The 17837-nt window shown below is 29.1% G+C and overlaps 1 protein-coding gene across 1 annotated transcript in view; it reads left to right on the plus strand.

Moving 5' to 3' along the window:
- Positions 1–17837, plus strand: part of LOC132752567 (uncharacterized) — a 75290-nt gene that overhangs the window by 39289 nt on the left and 18164 nt on the right. Inside the window, exons 4-8 of the mRNA XM_060742906.1 lie at positions 1487–1536; positions 2344–2417; positions 11552–11628; positions 12034–12156; positions 17759–17811. Coding sequence (XP_060598889.1) covers positions 1487–1536; positions 2344–2417; positions 11552–11628; positions 12034–12156; positions 17759–17811 — 377 coding nt within the window. The remainder of the gene's footprint in view (positions 1–1486; positions 1537–2343; positions 2418–11551; positions 11629–12033; positions 12157–17758; positions 17812–17837) is intronic.

The following is a 17837-nucleotide window of genomic DNA, read 5'->3' on the forward strand; positions in this document are numbered from 1 at the left end:
GACAAGTTTCATAATACTGTCATACGAAAATAGGACTGCTACTTTTTTTTAATTTACCCCCCGGCCTACCGGTCCCTTCCCCGAATCTCCTTTCCCGGTTCCCTGTGCCCGTAACTTTTGGGCCTTTTAATCAATCATTTATTTGTTTTCTTTGATTTCCTTGACGACGGTTGCTGTTGTTTCATTTTGAGTGTCATTTTGGTGATTGGCATGTCCGTGCTCTGCCTTGCGCCCCGTCCTGTTTTTCTTTGGTTTCTTTGGTATAATTTAAAAGATAAGTAAAATTTAACGTCATTTTCTAAGTAACAATAAATAAACTTTTAAAAGGTAGAGTTATTCAAAAATATGGAAATTTAAGTGTAAAATCTTTTCACATTAGATGTTGGTGACGTAATTGAAGAACATGCAATATAAATTCGTTTCTAAATAGTGTAAATGTTACAGCTTTCCGGCATATTTTTAATTTAAAGATAAGGTTACTCTGGAAATATCAGTTAAAATCACCTTGTCATCTGTAATGTGGATGATGATGATAATATTTTTACATTCATAGTTAGAAGTTACTGTCTTGAGAACTAAAAAAGTAAGTTGATTGTACAGAAATAATTTACTTATTGATCAAATTATATAATATATATTTCTCTTTGTAAGTGGTTTTGTTCATTGCACTTTAATTTTGAAAGAAAAAGTATATGACTACCATTTATGAACATTCAACACCTTTTAATACAACCTTGCAAATAAACCGATTAATAAATAATCATTTCAGCCATCATAAAATTGCCTCAAATACTGCAAAAACCTGAACGATCGATTCCCGCCAAACTCTCGCGAGATCACAAAGAAATCAAGAAATAAAAAACCAAGCAAGATATTTACAAAAACTAAAGAAATAAAAGAACGGAAAGAGCTGACAAGTTTCATAATACTGTCATACGAAAATAGGACTGCTACTTTTTTTTAATTTACCCCCCCCCCCCCGGCCTACCGGTCCCTTCCCCGAATCTCCTATCCCGGCTCCCTTTGCCCAGAACTTTTGGGCCTTTTAATCAATCATTTATTTGTTTTCTTTGATTTCCTTGACGACGGTTGCTGTTGTTTCATTTTGAGTGTCATTTTGGTGATTGGCATGTCTGTGCTCTGCCTTGCGCCCCGTCCTGTTTTTCTTTGGGTCATCCTGGGCTCCTTGCCGCTAGTTGTTGTTGCTGGGTCGTGTGTTCATTAAGCGCCGTTTTTCCTTGTTGATCTTGTTTACCATATTTTAATTACGAAAAGAGACATACTCTTGTTTATTAGAAAAAGAAGTTTTGCATTTCTTTTTCTCCAATCATAGATACTTATCATGTATGTAATGCATTATATTGTTACCACTCATTTTAATTCATTATTTATATTATCAACGTCACTTACAAAATATGAATCAAACACGGAGAAAGTCGTGTAAATAACAGAATATCTGTCCTGATTTTTTTTAAATTTCTTTCAGGTGAATACATTAGAGCATTGGATCAAGGAAACGCTAAACTGGGAAATAAAGTAACATTTTAGAAACCTTTATTTTATTGCTTTCTTATTGTAGAAACATTTCCTTTACATGGTATTTTAATATTTGCTCAGTGACTTAAAATTTGTAATTTGCAAGACTAGTTTTTTTATAGGTTATAAAATAGGTAAAACAACAAAAAACAGTTTTATTTAGATGAAATTCGTTTGTTTGAATATATTATTTGCGTAAATAAATATTTATTTAGTACATGAATTTAATTTATATATTAAACAAATGTGGTAAGTGTTAGAGATTATAACGCTTGATGAAACGTCCACTTTTGTATGCCTCTCTTAATTGAAATTTAAGTTTTAATTGAAATCGTGTTTCAAAATTAAGAAGAATCTATAGATCTAGTAAACGATATCACTTTAATGTATAATTTAAAAGATAAGTAAAATTTAACGTCATTTTCTAAGTAACAATAAATAAACTTTTAAAAGGTAGAGTTATTCAAAAATATGGAAATTTAAGTGTAAAATCTTTTCACATTAGATGTTGGTGACGTAATTGAAGAACATGCAATATAAATTCGTTTCTAAATAATGTAAATGTTACAGCTTTCCGGCATATTTCTAATTTAAAGATAAGGTTATTCTGGAAATATCAGTTAAAATCACCTTGTCATCTGTAATGTGGATGATGATGATAATATTTTTACATTCATAGTTAGAAGTTACTGTCTTGAGAACTAAAAAAGTAAGTTGATTGTACAGAAATAATTTACTTATTGATCAAATTATATAATATATATTTCTCGTTGTAAAGTGGTTTTGTTCATTGCACTTTAATTTTAGGTAGAAAGACTCGACACATTCATGAAAGACGACTTGAAGTGCAAAAAATGTGAAAAGACAGTTGGGTTTTCTATGTAAGATTTATCATTTAAAAGAAAACTTTTCATCTTTTAATTTATATGATTTGCGTTTATACGAAATATTAAGTTATAGAAGTTATCTTTCACAACATGTTTATCTCTTCAATTGTTTAACAAATCACGGACTCACGACACAGATAAAGGTAAAAAATACGCCAAAAATTATTTATCTATTTTTCATATCTTATTTAAATACTTAAATTTTTCCAGCACATTTCAAGACATTGAATAAGGTAGTACAATAATCTTCCATAGGTACTCACCAATAAGGTATGTTATTTACGATAAGAGATTTGTTAAATACAAACATTCAATTAATCAGTTTCGTTCCTTGAAACGAGCACAATACCGGTGTTTCGATAAAAGGCGTGAAAACAGCGCGCTTCCGGATTCATGCTAATCATCATGAAAATGTATTTGAATGTGTAATATTGTGAAGTAACCAAAATGACGCGATTTACACATTATCAATGGCACTTTCAAACTACGAAAATTATCAAAATGTGGTCAAAATATGTATAAATAGCTTTTACTACGTTAGTAACGCAGTAGAAATAAAGTTGTAAGTACAAACAATTCAGTCATTATTCGCACATAATAATTATGTAAAATATTACTTGCATCTCGAACCTTTATACTTTTCCTTACATCTTATTACATTTTTCCCAAGTTTGTTTTTATTGAAATAGTTTGACTTATTTGGAGGCATGTAGCTTTAAACTTAACAGTATGTTAATTATGCACTTATATTTATGTATTTTCCTACTTATAATTAGGACACATGGAAAGTTTTTCTACTATGTCATAATCTAAATTCATAATTAATCTTAATAAAATAATTACGCTTTATGCTTAATTTACAATAGGATTTTTGTCTAATTATTCCAAGTACATTTAAAATTGCAGACAGACAAATAAAACATCTGATAATATTTGACTTGAACAAAAAAATATCTATTATACGACTGTGCATTGGGTATTTTCACGTTTTGAACGGATTTAGCATTTTTGTAATCGCAGATCTAACCGAAGTTTGACCGCTAGTTAATGAAAGGTTATTCAACATCTAGAAGAGAGAATCAGCCCAGACTGTTTCGGTTGAAATAGAAAATAGTCTCAGGGAATATTACATATGTGTTATGTAAAATGTGTAAGTTTTAGTGTGTACTAAACACGGAATGACAGTGATTCGAACTAATAAGCAAAACACAACAAACAATGAAAAATGGCTACTGAATCTTCAAGAAAGAAGTACATAATGGTGATCTGGAAGTGCTTGGGAATTTGTTAATTAATCAGGTATATATATACTCACCATTTTCATGTTTTAAATACATTGATTATAATATTTTCCTCTTTGTAATTGTATTAAGCATCACATAATTATTACCTTTATTTCATAAGGCTATAATAAGGCGGTTCTTACCTTTGGTTTTAGCTTAGATACATCTCTTTTATTGTCATGCAAATGTGTGCCATGGATTTTAATTAACGAATCATAACATCTTAAGTGTGATGATAATTTAAATTGTTGTAATTCAATTGCTCTAAACTTATTATTATTTCAATTTTACATTTACTGTACCATACACAAACATTCTTTCAAATTAAACAAGCGTAATAATTTTACGCATGTTATAGTTATAAATCTTTATAAATTATTTCTAATATATTCTTATGACATTTATTGTTAATGGTTGTTTTTCTTGCATATAATGATCCTTAAGTATATGTTAAAGTTTATTTGTAAGTATTTACAAAAAGAAATTGGTCCGGCGCGGCGCCAATTTATTTTTGTAAATACTTACTAATAAATTTTAACCGGCCGTTTCTATTATTTATACAAACAGTCGATTTACTGGACTGAATAACAGTTTGCCGATTTACCAAAGTAAATGTGTTACGATTCATTTGAAGTACTGCAATCCTATTGGACAAAAAATAATTTCAAACACTACATTTTGTTTTGATTCGTTCCAATTTGTCCATAAAAAAAGTAACATATTAAAATTATTATGAACCATGCATTAAATTACATAAATAAAATAACATCTACTTGAAAACCCCCCTTTTTATGCGTTTATATAAGGTCGCCGCCGGAAAGCCCATATGGGCGACCGTACACTCAAGTCGGGTCATCCTAGAGCGTCCCGCCGAGATTTTTGTCGATTTTTTTCCAGCTTTATTGGTGGATGAAGACCCCAGGTGCCCCTCCGGGCACTATTTCAGACACGAGCGGGCACCTGGGTAGAACCACCGACCTTTCGCAAGCCAGCTGGATAGCTTCTTCACATGAAAGATTTCGACCCGTTTAAGGATCGAACCTACAGCGGTGAGGGACCTGTGATCTCAAGTCAGCGACTTTAACCACTCGGCCTCGGAGGCCCCCGCTGAAAACCCCTTTATGTATGCCATATGTATTTATAAGACTCACACACAAATCAGATTGAGTATGTGATACATGCAAATGTTGTCAGTCCTAAAATGAGTGATAAGTTTCCAATAAAATTTTGATCGTTTAAAACTATTGAATAAATGTTTGATTTGTTTTATTATATTAAAGCAATTAAAGAATTTGATGAGGAAAAAATGCAATGAAATTGTTCATTTCATTTTACAGATTACAGAAGAAAGAAAAAGGGATTTGACATAACACAAATCAATTGGACGAATAATTGATATTAATATAAAACGGCGTCAAATAAGGAGTAACAAAAAATATAATGGTTGTTTTGACAAGTGATGCATCGGAAAAACCGCGAACACTTTTAAATGTGCGATGAAGACATCAGGCATAACATTTAACATTGAAGTTGCTGAAATGACTTTGGTATTCTCAATTTATCATGTTTCAACTATCGTTGTTTTTGATTTGATTCCGGAAAATGTATAAATATTATGATTTGTCAAAAGGTGCTTTCAGTTTTGTGTAATATAATATTGCGCCATATTATAATATTTAATAGTTATGGATTTCGAAGACATATTGTACCGTAAACTTCTGTTTTTTTTCATAATCTTTGATTGTCACGTCATGCCTCACAATGCTGTTAGTTTTATTTCTCAAACATTTTTTGTTTGGTATCTTGTAAGATTTCTTAAAAACAGTGCTCACTCATTGTCCATATTGAACAATTTTGCGATTGATAAAATTATTGTGAATAAGTTTTCGTATGGAAGTCAAAATATTACTTTGTTTACATTTCCCTGCCTTTATGACATATTTGTTCACATCAAGCGATACTTTCCTCATCTGTTAAAATCTACCATGCTCTAAATATATGATTTAAACATTATTGAACATATGTTTGGCATATCTAAATAATTTAATAATTATGGATTTCAGAGACATATTGGGCCTTTTACCTTTTTAAAATTTTGATACTAGTGTTTAACACCCGATATCTTTCTTTAAAACACATCTTTTCCTTAACATGTTTCAATGTTCAAATTGATTTTTATATGTTATTTTCGATAATCAGTTATAAAATTAGATATGAGATCAGACTTCTCCTTAAATAATTTATTAGTAATTTCAAATAATTCGATGATTATTCAGTAACCTCAACTTTGTCTTATTTTGTGTTTGTTACAAGAACAATGCATGAAAATTAAAAATTGAAACTTTAAGCTCTTTCTATGCATATATTTTATTGCAAGTTAAATTATTTAAAAAGCAATAAAAAAAACAAAGAAAAACACATAAACAACATGGGGGAAAACGATCAAATAAAACTTATCAGTAAAAATTCTTTTGAATATTATTATAATTGTAATAACAAAGCAGCCTGGTTGTAAACGGCCTAATTTTTTAAGATACTTTTGTTTTTAGATGAAAATGATAGTTTCATTTCCAGTTATGTATTCATATTGTCTCCTCTGTTTGTATATATTTAAGTTTAACTTGTGTTGCATTATAGTAATCATATGTAAGAAAGGTATATTTTTATCATATTATTTTTAAAACGCATTTATTCTTTTTTTATTTAATTCCTGATGATAGTGTGGACATTCTCACAAATTGTGTAACTAATCAACTAAAAGTTAAGCATTATTTCTGCGTTATGCGGTTGGACTTTTAGTGCTTGACTACTAGAGAATTGATTAATGTGAAATCGACTGTCAGTAAAATGGACATTATTTTACGTCAGTAAAATTGACATTATTTTACAACTAGAGATTGTACGATTAGCCTCTAATAATAGCTTATAGGATTTGGAACTTCTTTGAGTAAAGATATTTTGGAACATTGAATCGGCACGTCTGGAACATGCATGCATAGCTAACAGGTATCTGTTAAATGTCCGCATAATTTTGAATACTATTACACAAATATTAACAGTTGAAGAGATGTGTCATATTGCTATATAAATCTTTTGAAATAAAACTTTGGTTGAATGAGCTTTCTATTTCTTAAGGAACAGGGTTATATAATTATGATAATTACTCAGCAATAAAACAATAGATTTTCATGACACCAATCCATCACATTATTGCATATATAAATAATATTGATATACTGCATTTTTATTACTTTTAAACAATTTAATGTTTTTAATCACATTTCAATTACTTTATATTTCATGCATAATTTATGTATTTTTTATTTATTCATTTTAATTAATCAATTTATTAATTTATTCTTTTTGTTTAATTATTGTTTTATTATTTACTAGTAATTAATACATAAATGAATAAATAAATTAATAAATAAATTAATTAAGTAATTAATTAATCAATTTATTTATCATTTATTTTTATTTATTTATTTATTCATATAGTTATTTACTTATCTTAACTAATTTATTCATCCCTTTATTTATTGGTTTATTTATTACTAATTAAAAAAATAAGTAAAACTTAAAAATCTTCCTATCATTAAATGCTAAATTAAATGCTATACATGTATTTTACGAGTAAATTACATTATCATTTTTTTTAAGAAAGCAAAGATAATTATCTTTCACCTATTTCCCACTTCATACAACTTTTCTTTGTCCATACTGAAGTAATGGGTAATTTGGAAACACATACCTGTAAATTATTAAAATATAACAGTTATATTGTTAAAGCGCAAAATGTTTTCGTTAAGATTTCTAAGCATAGTATTAAAATAAGAAAAAAAGTGAATGTCAGTTAGCTTTTAGTATAATTTTATACTAAAAATAACTGGCATTAAAATATTTTTACTCATTTTAATAACATCCGGGCAAATAAACATAATGTTTTTTTTTAATGAAAAAAAATGAGTTGATGTCAGTATTTAATATTTATATGAACTGTGAAGTTTTATTCTTCTTCTTCTTATTATTATTATTATTCTTATTATTATTCTTATTGTTATTATTATTATTATTATTATTATTATTATTATTATTATTATTGTTATCATTATTATTATTATTATTATTATTATTATTATTTGTTTATTGTTGTTACTTTTTATTTCATTTATCACAATAAATATTATATTTTGCACAAGTTTTATTTTTCTAAAAAAGGTGATAATTAATGTAAATAATGATTACATTGTAGGTAAATTAATTAATTTATTAAGTATTTTGTATAAATAAGAAGTTAATTGACAATAATATGTTACTACTAGATTAAAAATGATGAAATATTAATATCAGTTTAAGATAGCTTTTAATTTTTTTTCTTCTTATTTCTGTTGTTTATTTACTATATTTTCATTATAACAATATGATGTATGGTGGAAAATTCTAAATAAAGTAACGAATTGTCCCATAAAACCAAATGTTTGTGTTATTTTACTACACTCCATTTTGTCATTGTTCATATCTTCTTCATTGAAGCAGGTGTAAACCATATATCATGAAAGTATTTTCTACTACATATTAAATAACAATTAAAAGCACAGACCATACTAACGCATGAGGAATATGGCGAAAAACGTTCATGTATATTCATTTTATTGAACAGTATTAGACCATTTGAGGACACTTATGCTAATTCCGGAGAAAAAACTGCAACAATGACAGCATTACTTACCCATTTAAAAGTATAAGAAATATATTCTTCTATGTATACATGTATTCATCAAATAACTCCGAACAAAAATTTTCATCATTATCTTTAGAAAATAAACCCATATAAAAAGATAAAGGACTATTAGCCGAAAAACGGACAGGTACAATGCGTTTTGTCGGAGGTTTAAAAGATAGGGGAATTATTCCCCTATGTCAGCCAACACTATCTCTATCTCTGTCTCTGCATGTAAATTTGTTGCTGAAAAAGTGCCTGTAGGTCGACCCCCGGAAAAAGGACATCTGGAATTTCCTTTTTTATTCTGGAACGCATTTAAGATACTAATATCTGTCGAAAATAATAAAAATGATAAAACCTATTGCTTTCTTCTCTAGAATATCACATTCCTTTCCACACCTATTAGGTTTTTCCCTAGACATATAAAGTTCTTATATAGACTTTTTAGACTTATAGACTTATATTGACCTGAATCTTCCTCCCTAAACCTATTGTGCTCTTTCCTAGACGTTTACATTCTTATCTAGACATATAGCCGTTTTCTATACACTTATAACATTCTTCCCCTAACTCTTAACCTGTTCTATTTATTAAATTACATTCTTCTTTAGTCCTCTAACGTTGTTTTCAAGACCTTTTCGAGACCTTTAACATTCCGCTCTAGACCTATAGCTTTCTTTTCTCTAGACATAATGTGTTTTTCTCTAGACCTATAACGTTCTTCTCTAGACTATGATGTATTTCCTTTTACCTCTAGCGTTCTACTCAAAACCCATAACGTTCATCCCTAAATATATTCCGTTCTACTATAACTTATTATATCTCTATCTTCTCAAGACTGACTGTGTTGTTCTCTAGATATTTAACTTTCTTCTCTAGATATTCTTCTTTAGACATATATCTTTCTTTCTTTTCTATAACTATGATGTACTTCAAAAGGACTAAACTATTAGCTTATTGTCTATATGTATAAATTATAATATTGACATCTAGACCTATAACGTTCTTGTTTACCTACAATATTCTTCTCTAGAACAATAACATTCTTCTCTAGATGAATAAAGTTCTACCATAGACCTTTAACGTTATTCTCTAGACCTATTGCGTTTTTCCCTAGACAAAACATGTTCTTCCCTGGACCCATGGCGTTTTGCTCTGGGACTATACCGTTCTGAGCTAAACCTTTAACGTTCTAATATAGGCATACAATTTTTTTCCCTACACATATTGCGTTACCCTTAACCTATCATATTACCCTCTTGACCTTATATGTTATTCTGTAGACATATAAGTCCTTCTTTAGACCTTTTACGTTTTTCTCTTGACAATGCATTTCTTCTCAAGATCTATAACAGTCTTCTCTAGACATTTAATATTCTTCCCTAGACCCGTTTCATTTTTTTCTCTAGACTATATCTCGTTTTTCTCGTAGCATATTACATGCTTGTCTAGACCTATAACGTTCTTACTTGAGCCTTTTTTGTTGTACACTTTACCTATCACATTCTTATCTAAATATTTAACACTATTTTCTAGACATTATTAGCTATAGTTTATTGAGGCATATAACAATCTTTTGGAGCCAGTGTTATAACCTTCTTCCCTAAATACATAACGGTCTACCTTTAACCTATTATATTCCTCTCTAAACATATATCATTTTTCTCTACATCTATAACGAACATCCCTAGATCTAGTACATTCTTCTCTCGACCTTAAACGTTCTTTATACGCATTTTACATTGTTCTCTAAACCCATTTTATTTTTCCCTAGATCTATTTAGTTTTACTCTAGATATATAACGTTACTCCCTAAAATTAATACGTTGTATGCTAGACCTTCTTAACAGATATAATTCTCCCTAGTTCTTTAGACCATTAACATTCTCCTCTAGATAGATTCTTCTCCATGCCTATAATATTCTTCTCTAGACATATTTGTTCTCCGTCAAACTTATAACATTTTTTAGGAGTAATAAATTATTCTGTAAACCTATATTATTTCTCTTGACCTAAAAAGTTCTCCCCTTAACCTTTTATGTTCTTCTCCAGACATTCAAGTTTTTTCCCTATAACTTTCTTGCCTATAATTATTACGTTCTACTCTAGACTTGTAATATTTCAGTCTTGACCTATAATACTTGTACGTTATTCTCTAGATCTAATTCGTTATTCTCTAGACATATTACATTCTATTCTAGAATGCTATGTTCTTCTTCAAACATATAACGTTCTTCTCTAAAAGCTATTTCATTCTTCAATATTCTGATAAAATGAAATAATGAAATGCAAATCAATATATGGCTGAAGTTTATTTATTTTGGAACACTTGTACATATTGATCAGTGCTCTTCAGAAAAGGTCAGTCATGTGTGTATTAACCATAATCTTTGCAGTGAGACGTTGTAGTGTAGTTGTAGACCGAAGTTCTTTCAATCATACAGTTGTATGTTCAGATTCAAGCGGTTTCATTCTTAAAATTATATTATTTGAATATATGCGTACTTCGTTTTTGTGTCATGCATATAAATTACAACTCTCATTAGAGAAGACATATAACATATAACACAATGACTTGCATCGAAAGTTGCGAGCATACAAAATCGTTTATTGAATGAGTTTTGAAGGTTCATTCTTGCTATTCGTTACAAGAAGAATATTTTGTCAACTGTTTCCTTGGTGGTGCGTTTTAGTATATGCCTTTGTCCTGCCACTTCTATGTACTATTAGATTTAAGGTTACCACTTTTGCATAGTATGATCATAGTTTTAGGCTCACGCAAGGACCATACACCGCCTGTCATGGAACTCAACGAATGTATCACATTGGATTTTCCATGAAAATCGCCGTATACACACATGCAGTTGTTTCTAAATTCAAAATTTCACCATTTTCGTGTTAAAATGTTGAATTCTGTTTGGACGCTTACTTGCACTTTCTAGTACCGTCCATGATCAAGCGCAATCAAACCAAGCTTGAAACATTTCAGTTTTGTCGTTTTGGGCGTTCTTTAGGGATTCCCTTTTTATATTTTATCGTCTTTATGATAATCTTAGAGATTTATGCCCGCAAGTGATTTGAAGGTAAGGTTTTTTAGCCATAACTTTCCTTATTTTTTGCAGTGAATTTGTTGAAAGAGACACAGCAAACGTGACTTTCATGTTTCTTCTTAAAAGAAAGGAACTTGTTTACGAAAATGGTAAATAATTACTTTTTAGACATAACATGCATTATCATTTATGATACCGTGATAATTACATCATATAATAATATATTACCAAAAGTCAAATTAATTGGATATTTTTGTATAAGCTAAACCTGAAAGTTAGTTATTGGTTGCTGCTTTATATAAACAAAGATTTCAATATCGAGTGTAAAATTATGAAAACATGAAATACAGTTAAAAATAATTGTCTTCATCGTTCTTTCTCAATAAGCGAAAATACGAAATATGTCATATAAACGTACACTAACAAAGTAATCCTTAAATTCATTAAAGTAACCTTTACAAACATTTACACGAATCTTGGTCAAATTATATATTTTGTATGTATAAAAATATTTCTGTATCTATTCTGCTTATAAACAAATTGACCTTTTTCAGATTCACTGTCATGTAAAAACTGTAGATGCGCTGTTGATAAAGGAGATTCTTCAATTGATTCGGTTTATCCTTTGCGTTTTGTATCTGGTAAAATATTGTTGAAACCAATACAGAATGAAAATGGTAAGTACTAGATTTAAATAACTTAATACAGTAAAATTGGTGTTTGCGACATTTGAAAAACAAAAACATGTGGTGAAAAAAATGTGTTAAATTGATTGATGACTTCTTAAAGCAATACTTGACGTTTGGTCTTTCAAACTTGAAAATCAAATCATTGCTACGAAATGTTTTAATTGTCATATAATGCTTTACAATGCTAATACATGCGTTACATAATTATGTATAACTAGAATTACAAAGTTAATTTCCAAGTAAAATCTTTATTATTTAAATGCATTAGTTGATATAGCTTTTTCACGCTATATTTACTTTTTATATTTTAATTGTGTTTATTGAATTTCAAGTCAATAAACGAAAAATTCTAATCCACAGATAATATAATAATTAACAAAATACATAAAATTGTGATACTTTGACTATTTTATATAACTGTATAGAAAAATATATCAACTATCATTTGATAAATAAAAATGTTATAAATAATGATTGATCCGGTAATAATCGGGTGCAAAGTATTTGTGTACCTGTTGAATTGATTACTGAAATAAAATGAAACAATTGGTTCAGTTCGAAACAGTATACGTCAAAGACGCCATGTAGTAATTAGCATATTGAACCGGCATCTAGAGATCCATGATCAAAGAAAATATGTAAATCAGTTTTTACAAATTATTATGAAATACTTTACTCATTTAGATACTTTTCACGAATTCCCTGACCACTTATTTGGAACAAATCGTTAATTGTAAAAGGCATATTCTTTGAATATGATAAATATAAGAGAACAAATCTTTCCTAGCATAAATCCACATATAGTAATGTTTGCAATGTTCAAGAGAAATATAAATCAGTGCCTTCCCTATTGACAGAAATAAACATTTATTATTATTGTATACCTGACTATATGGGCTTTAAAGAAGTCTTACCCAGACAGTTAAATTGACCTTATAGAAACGTATGTATTCTGATTTTATGTCTCTTTTATGAATTTGTTCAAACACAATCATTACTTAACAATTGCCTTACTGGATTTGACGCTTAAACTACAAAATTGGGTTGCAGTATATTAATAACACATGGGTTTGTGTTTAGCGGTAAAATTTCATCCCAAGGTAAATACTGCACTTTAGCTAGGGAGAATGATATTTTTACTGTTATTCACGCACCCATGTGTTATTCATTTCATGACCCCGAACGAAAACTGTATTCATTTGAAATTTTCAACTGTTACAAAAATGAACCAAGAGTAACAGTGACCCTACCTTTCACCTTGTCAGTGTACTTAAAAAGTTCATTTTCTTTTATTCTTATAGCAAATGATGATATCTACCAGTCATAAACATAACATAACATAACATTTAAAATTTCATTTAGAATCAAAACACAAAATCATGTATACGCTTATGAACTGTGAAATCTGATCCTGTTCAGAATATTCATCACATGGCCATTTGCCAATGGCCATTTGCGATGATATCCTTAATCTGTCTATCATGTTATGTTTTGACACATACATGTAATTATTCTAATGCAATAACTTTAACTGAAAACGGATGTTTACATTTTGACTAATTAACTAAAAGTATTTAAAACGCAGAAAGCACTCTATGCAAACAACTTAATTTTCTGGTTGCCATTGTCACTCGGATTATGTCCCACGGATCCTCCTTCGTGGTGAACATTTGAAAAAACAAAATGGCGGCCATTTTCTTTAGGAAAAAACCCACGTGACCAGACTTTTATATTGTTAAAAAGAACACTTACCCTGTAACAGTTTAAATTACATAGTCACGTGATACACTTGCTGAAACGGCAAGAAAAACTTACAGTGGCCTATTGGAAATTAATATAACAAAAAGTGAGGGGAAATTATATATATTTTTAAACGGGAATTCCATATGATTTACGATTCATATTATCATCAAAATGTTTCTATTACAATATCATGTAAAGAAAGAAAATATCATTGATATAAGAAGCATAACTTCCAGTGAACATCTAACGTAAATGAAGTTTTGAGAATAGTTTTATATGCAGCTGAAAGATATTCATGCGCAACAGTTCTTAAGTTATGTATATGATACACTTCAATCACGTAAATACATTAAAAATACTGTGTGTAAAAAATCAGGGATGATATCATTTTAAGTCTATACATGACATTTGGTATGTTTTCCTTACGTATGGTTTTTATCAAAACAATTCTAATGTACATTATTTGCAAACCCAGGTTTTCCTATCATTATTATTTATAAGACCTGTATGCAAATGATTTTCGTTTCATAATCAATCAACCAATTTTTCCTCCTTTACATTTGTCTTTTAAAAGGTTCGAATTTACCAGAACGAGCTCTTATTTATTGTTCTTTTTGGTGTTAGCCTACAATGATACCATTAACAGGCCTCGACATTAGCGGTGGTCCGTTGGTCCGAGACCACTTGATTTTGGCAAGGACCACCTAATTTTAAAACCCACTGGTCCGTCGGACCACTTGAATTTTCTAGTTGATGCAACTGGCTCATTTGGGAGAATGGCGATTTGGTCAAAAACATGTTATATAATTTTGTTAAAAAAAAATCTATATGGTTCATTAATCTCTGATTAGTTCAAGAAGTTCTAAGTCATCAATAACTTTCATTTTAAGTCGCTAAAATTTTGTTTATGCAAGTTAAAAGAGCTAAGAATTTGTGATATAAATTTAGGTACAAAATCCATTCAAATGGTGCTAGTAATTATGCAACGGCAGAACCATTAACATTTATGTTATGTTACATGTTAATCAACCGTGAGTATCCGATGATGGTAATTATATGATATAGGATAAACTTAAATTTCAGATACTTGAATAATGGCAGCAAACTAAAGGTACTGGAAAAAATACATCTAGTAATTCTATGCTATTTATCTTTATTTTAACTGTTTAAAGATAAGAGATCTGTTTCTTCTCGAGTTAAAATTATTTTAAAAGGTTAAAAATACCCAATGTCAAAAATGAATATCAACCAATAAGGAAAAATTCTGTATTATAAATCTTTGAGAAAAATAAGATAACTTATAGTAAATAATAACGTACGTTGTCATTATTTTAATAATTTAGAAATTTCCTTGTTTTCAAAAACAAGGATAAGATAATTTATTAGTTTCATTAAAAATGTTAATCTATAAAAGATGCTATGTTATTATTATGATTATAAGACGCACCACGTATTAGCAATGAATATTTGAATATAACACTAAGGAAATAACAGACACAAATGGCTTCACTATTCCTTAACTTGAGTTGAGGGAGAAATCACTATAATATAAAAGTTAACATAAATAAGAGCTCTGTTGTGTTTTTTGACTGAAACAAATAACTCTACGATAAAATGCATACCGACTTGCTCTCCCTTTTCTGATTAGATGAAAAATTTATATCTAAAAATATCTGTTTTCTTTAAAGGTTAATAATACATCTTTGTCATAAAGTTTAAACATTTTTTTCTTCATTTGCAGTAAAATGACATAATAAAGATTACTGACCACCTGACTTCTGGAAGGACCACCTGACTTTCAAATCTAGTGGTCCGGCGTACCACCTGCTAAAAAAGTTAGTGTCGAGGCCTGATTAATTATAAATTATATAATAATAAAGTAGTCTGCAAATATATAATTTGAATAGGTTTGTTCTTGAAAAGAAAATAATGTTTGCACTAACGAATTGCTCTATAGTTTAGCCATTGACTTTTACATACAATTTGATTGAAGACTTTTTGAAGGTTCATTTTAAATGAGTATGATTTCAATTCCATAAACGACTTCATCATAAATTGTAAATAATGAAAATAGGAACATTTTTGAAAACAGAAAATGAATATTGAAACGGGAATGAAAAGAAGAAAGAATAAATAAAATGACATATGTCTATAAACTGTCAATACTTTAATGTACAACCGGAAACTAATTTTTTATCTTTTGTAGATTGTTCTTGAGAGCAAAACACCTTTCTACCCAAAACATTTCGTTGATGATAGTTTGAATGGTTTTTGAAAATTTTCGATAATTGCTATCATAAAATAGTAGTTATTTTCGTAAACCAATTTGACCTTAAAGAGTAGAAAACTTTAGACAAAGTAGCATTTTGAGTTTCGTTCAAACTACTAATTCACTACAACTGAACGATTTCCCAAACGAAACCAAAAAAAAATACCGGATTAAGCGATGGTCATGAGTATTTTTTTGGACTCTACAAAAGTACACAAAATTGAAAAGGGTTTGAGGAATAAAAATAAAAATACATCTGAAGCATAATGGACCTTTAATTTCAGTAAGAAACCTACCGTTATTAAAAACTTTTGTGTATTGAACGAAAATGATCAACATTCAACAATTACTTCTTAACAATGTCATATTCATATTTATGTAGTGCTAAATCCTGTTTTCTTTTCAAAACTTCATTCTTGGTAAATTTGCTTTGAATTTTAGAAAAACATAATTGTGGTATCGGTATATGTTACATTAACAATGTTAACGGTCTCATCAAAGGAAACATTCAAATGCCTTCGACCTTAATTTTAGTCTGCATTTACTGTCTAAAGATCGAAAATAATCATGCACGCACACATCCTTGCACATTCACGTGCACACACACGCACGCACCAACTATCAGAAACCAGTTAAAATATTGTTGATCTCCTGAAGGATATTCCTAATGTTATACATACTTGATTTTGATGTTTCAATATAATGACCTTGTCTGAACCCATATCAGCTCCCTCTATGCAATTTTAAATCTTTTTACCTTTTCATAAAGCTGTGACTATCCCAAAGCTCTCTATATGAACATGAACTGAAAGATGGCAACATAGGTCAGTAATATGTTTCAATGGATATATGTATTCAAAATTTAAGCAGAAGTAACGGTTTATGAAAACATATTTAAGAACCAAAACTTACATATTACAAAGGCAAAATGATTAAAATTCATTCTATAATATCATCCATATCAAGATACGATTTCCTATCAATTAATTTCAGAAACAAATAAAAAAACACATTACAAAACATTCAAATAGAAAAGTATCTGTCTCTACTCAAGGTATTTTGACAAATGTTTATAAATGTAACCCTTCCATACCATTTTCTAATATTTGCTTGAATTTTTCTGCATAAAGACCCAATCAAAATATCACTATCCCGATATGACATAACCCCAGTTTTTTATACAAGAATAATGTTTCGACTTTGAAATTACGCACGTTGAAAAAACTATGTTTATCACGGCTATCTTTGTAAAATCTATTATTGTTTGTTTTTTGAATCTATAAAATTGCAACTATATAGCTATTCTATTGTCGAAATGCTAAAAGTTTTCTTAGAGTATTCAATGTTTCACGTTTTTATACCTTTCAACAGTGTAATATAAGCACCAACAAAGTGTTCTTTAGTATAATGATACTTGTAACCACAAATTATAATAATAATACATAACTTTCATCAATCTTTGTACTTTACTATGTAATATCTACTGCATATTTAATCAAGGTATAGGAAAGTTTGTCATTTGCAAAATCATTATGATTGAACCATTAAAAAATATATTACCTTGACTTTACTTTACAGGGACATTTTATGATGTTAAAGCCTGTTCGGATGTTTGTCTCGAATATTATCGGGTAAGTGAAACCAGTCTTTACCAACA

Source organism: Ruditapes philippinarum, unplaced genomic scaffold (assembly GCF_026571515.1).
Source record: "Ruditapes philippinarum isolate M1 unplaced genomic scaffold, ASM2657151v2 ctg70_1_1_1_1, whole genome shotgun sequence".
NCBI classification, from domain to species: domain Eukaryota; kingdom Metazoa; phylum Mollusca; class Bivalvia; order Venerida; family Veneridae; genus Ruditapes; species Ruditapes philippinarum.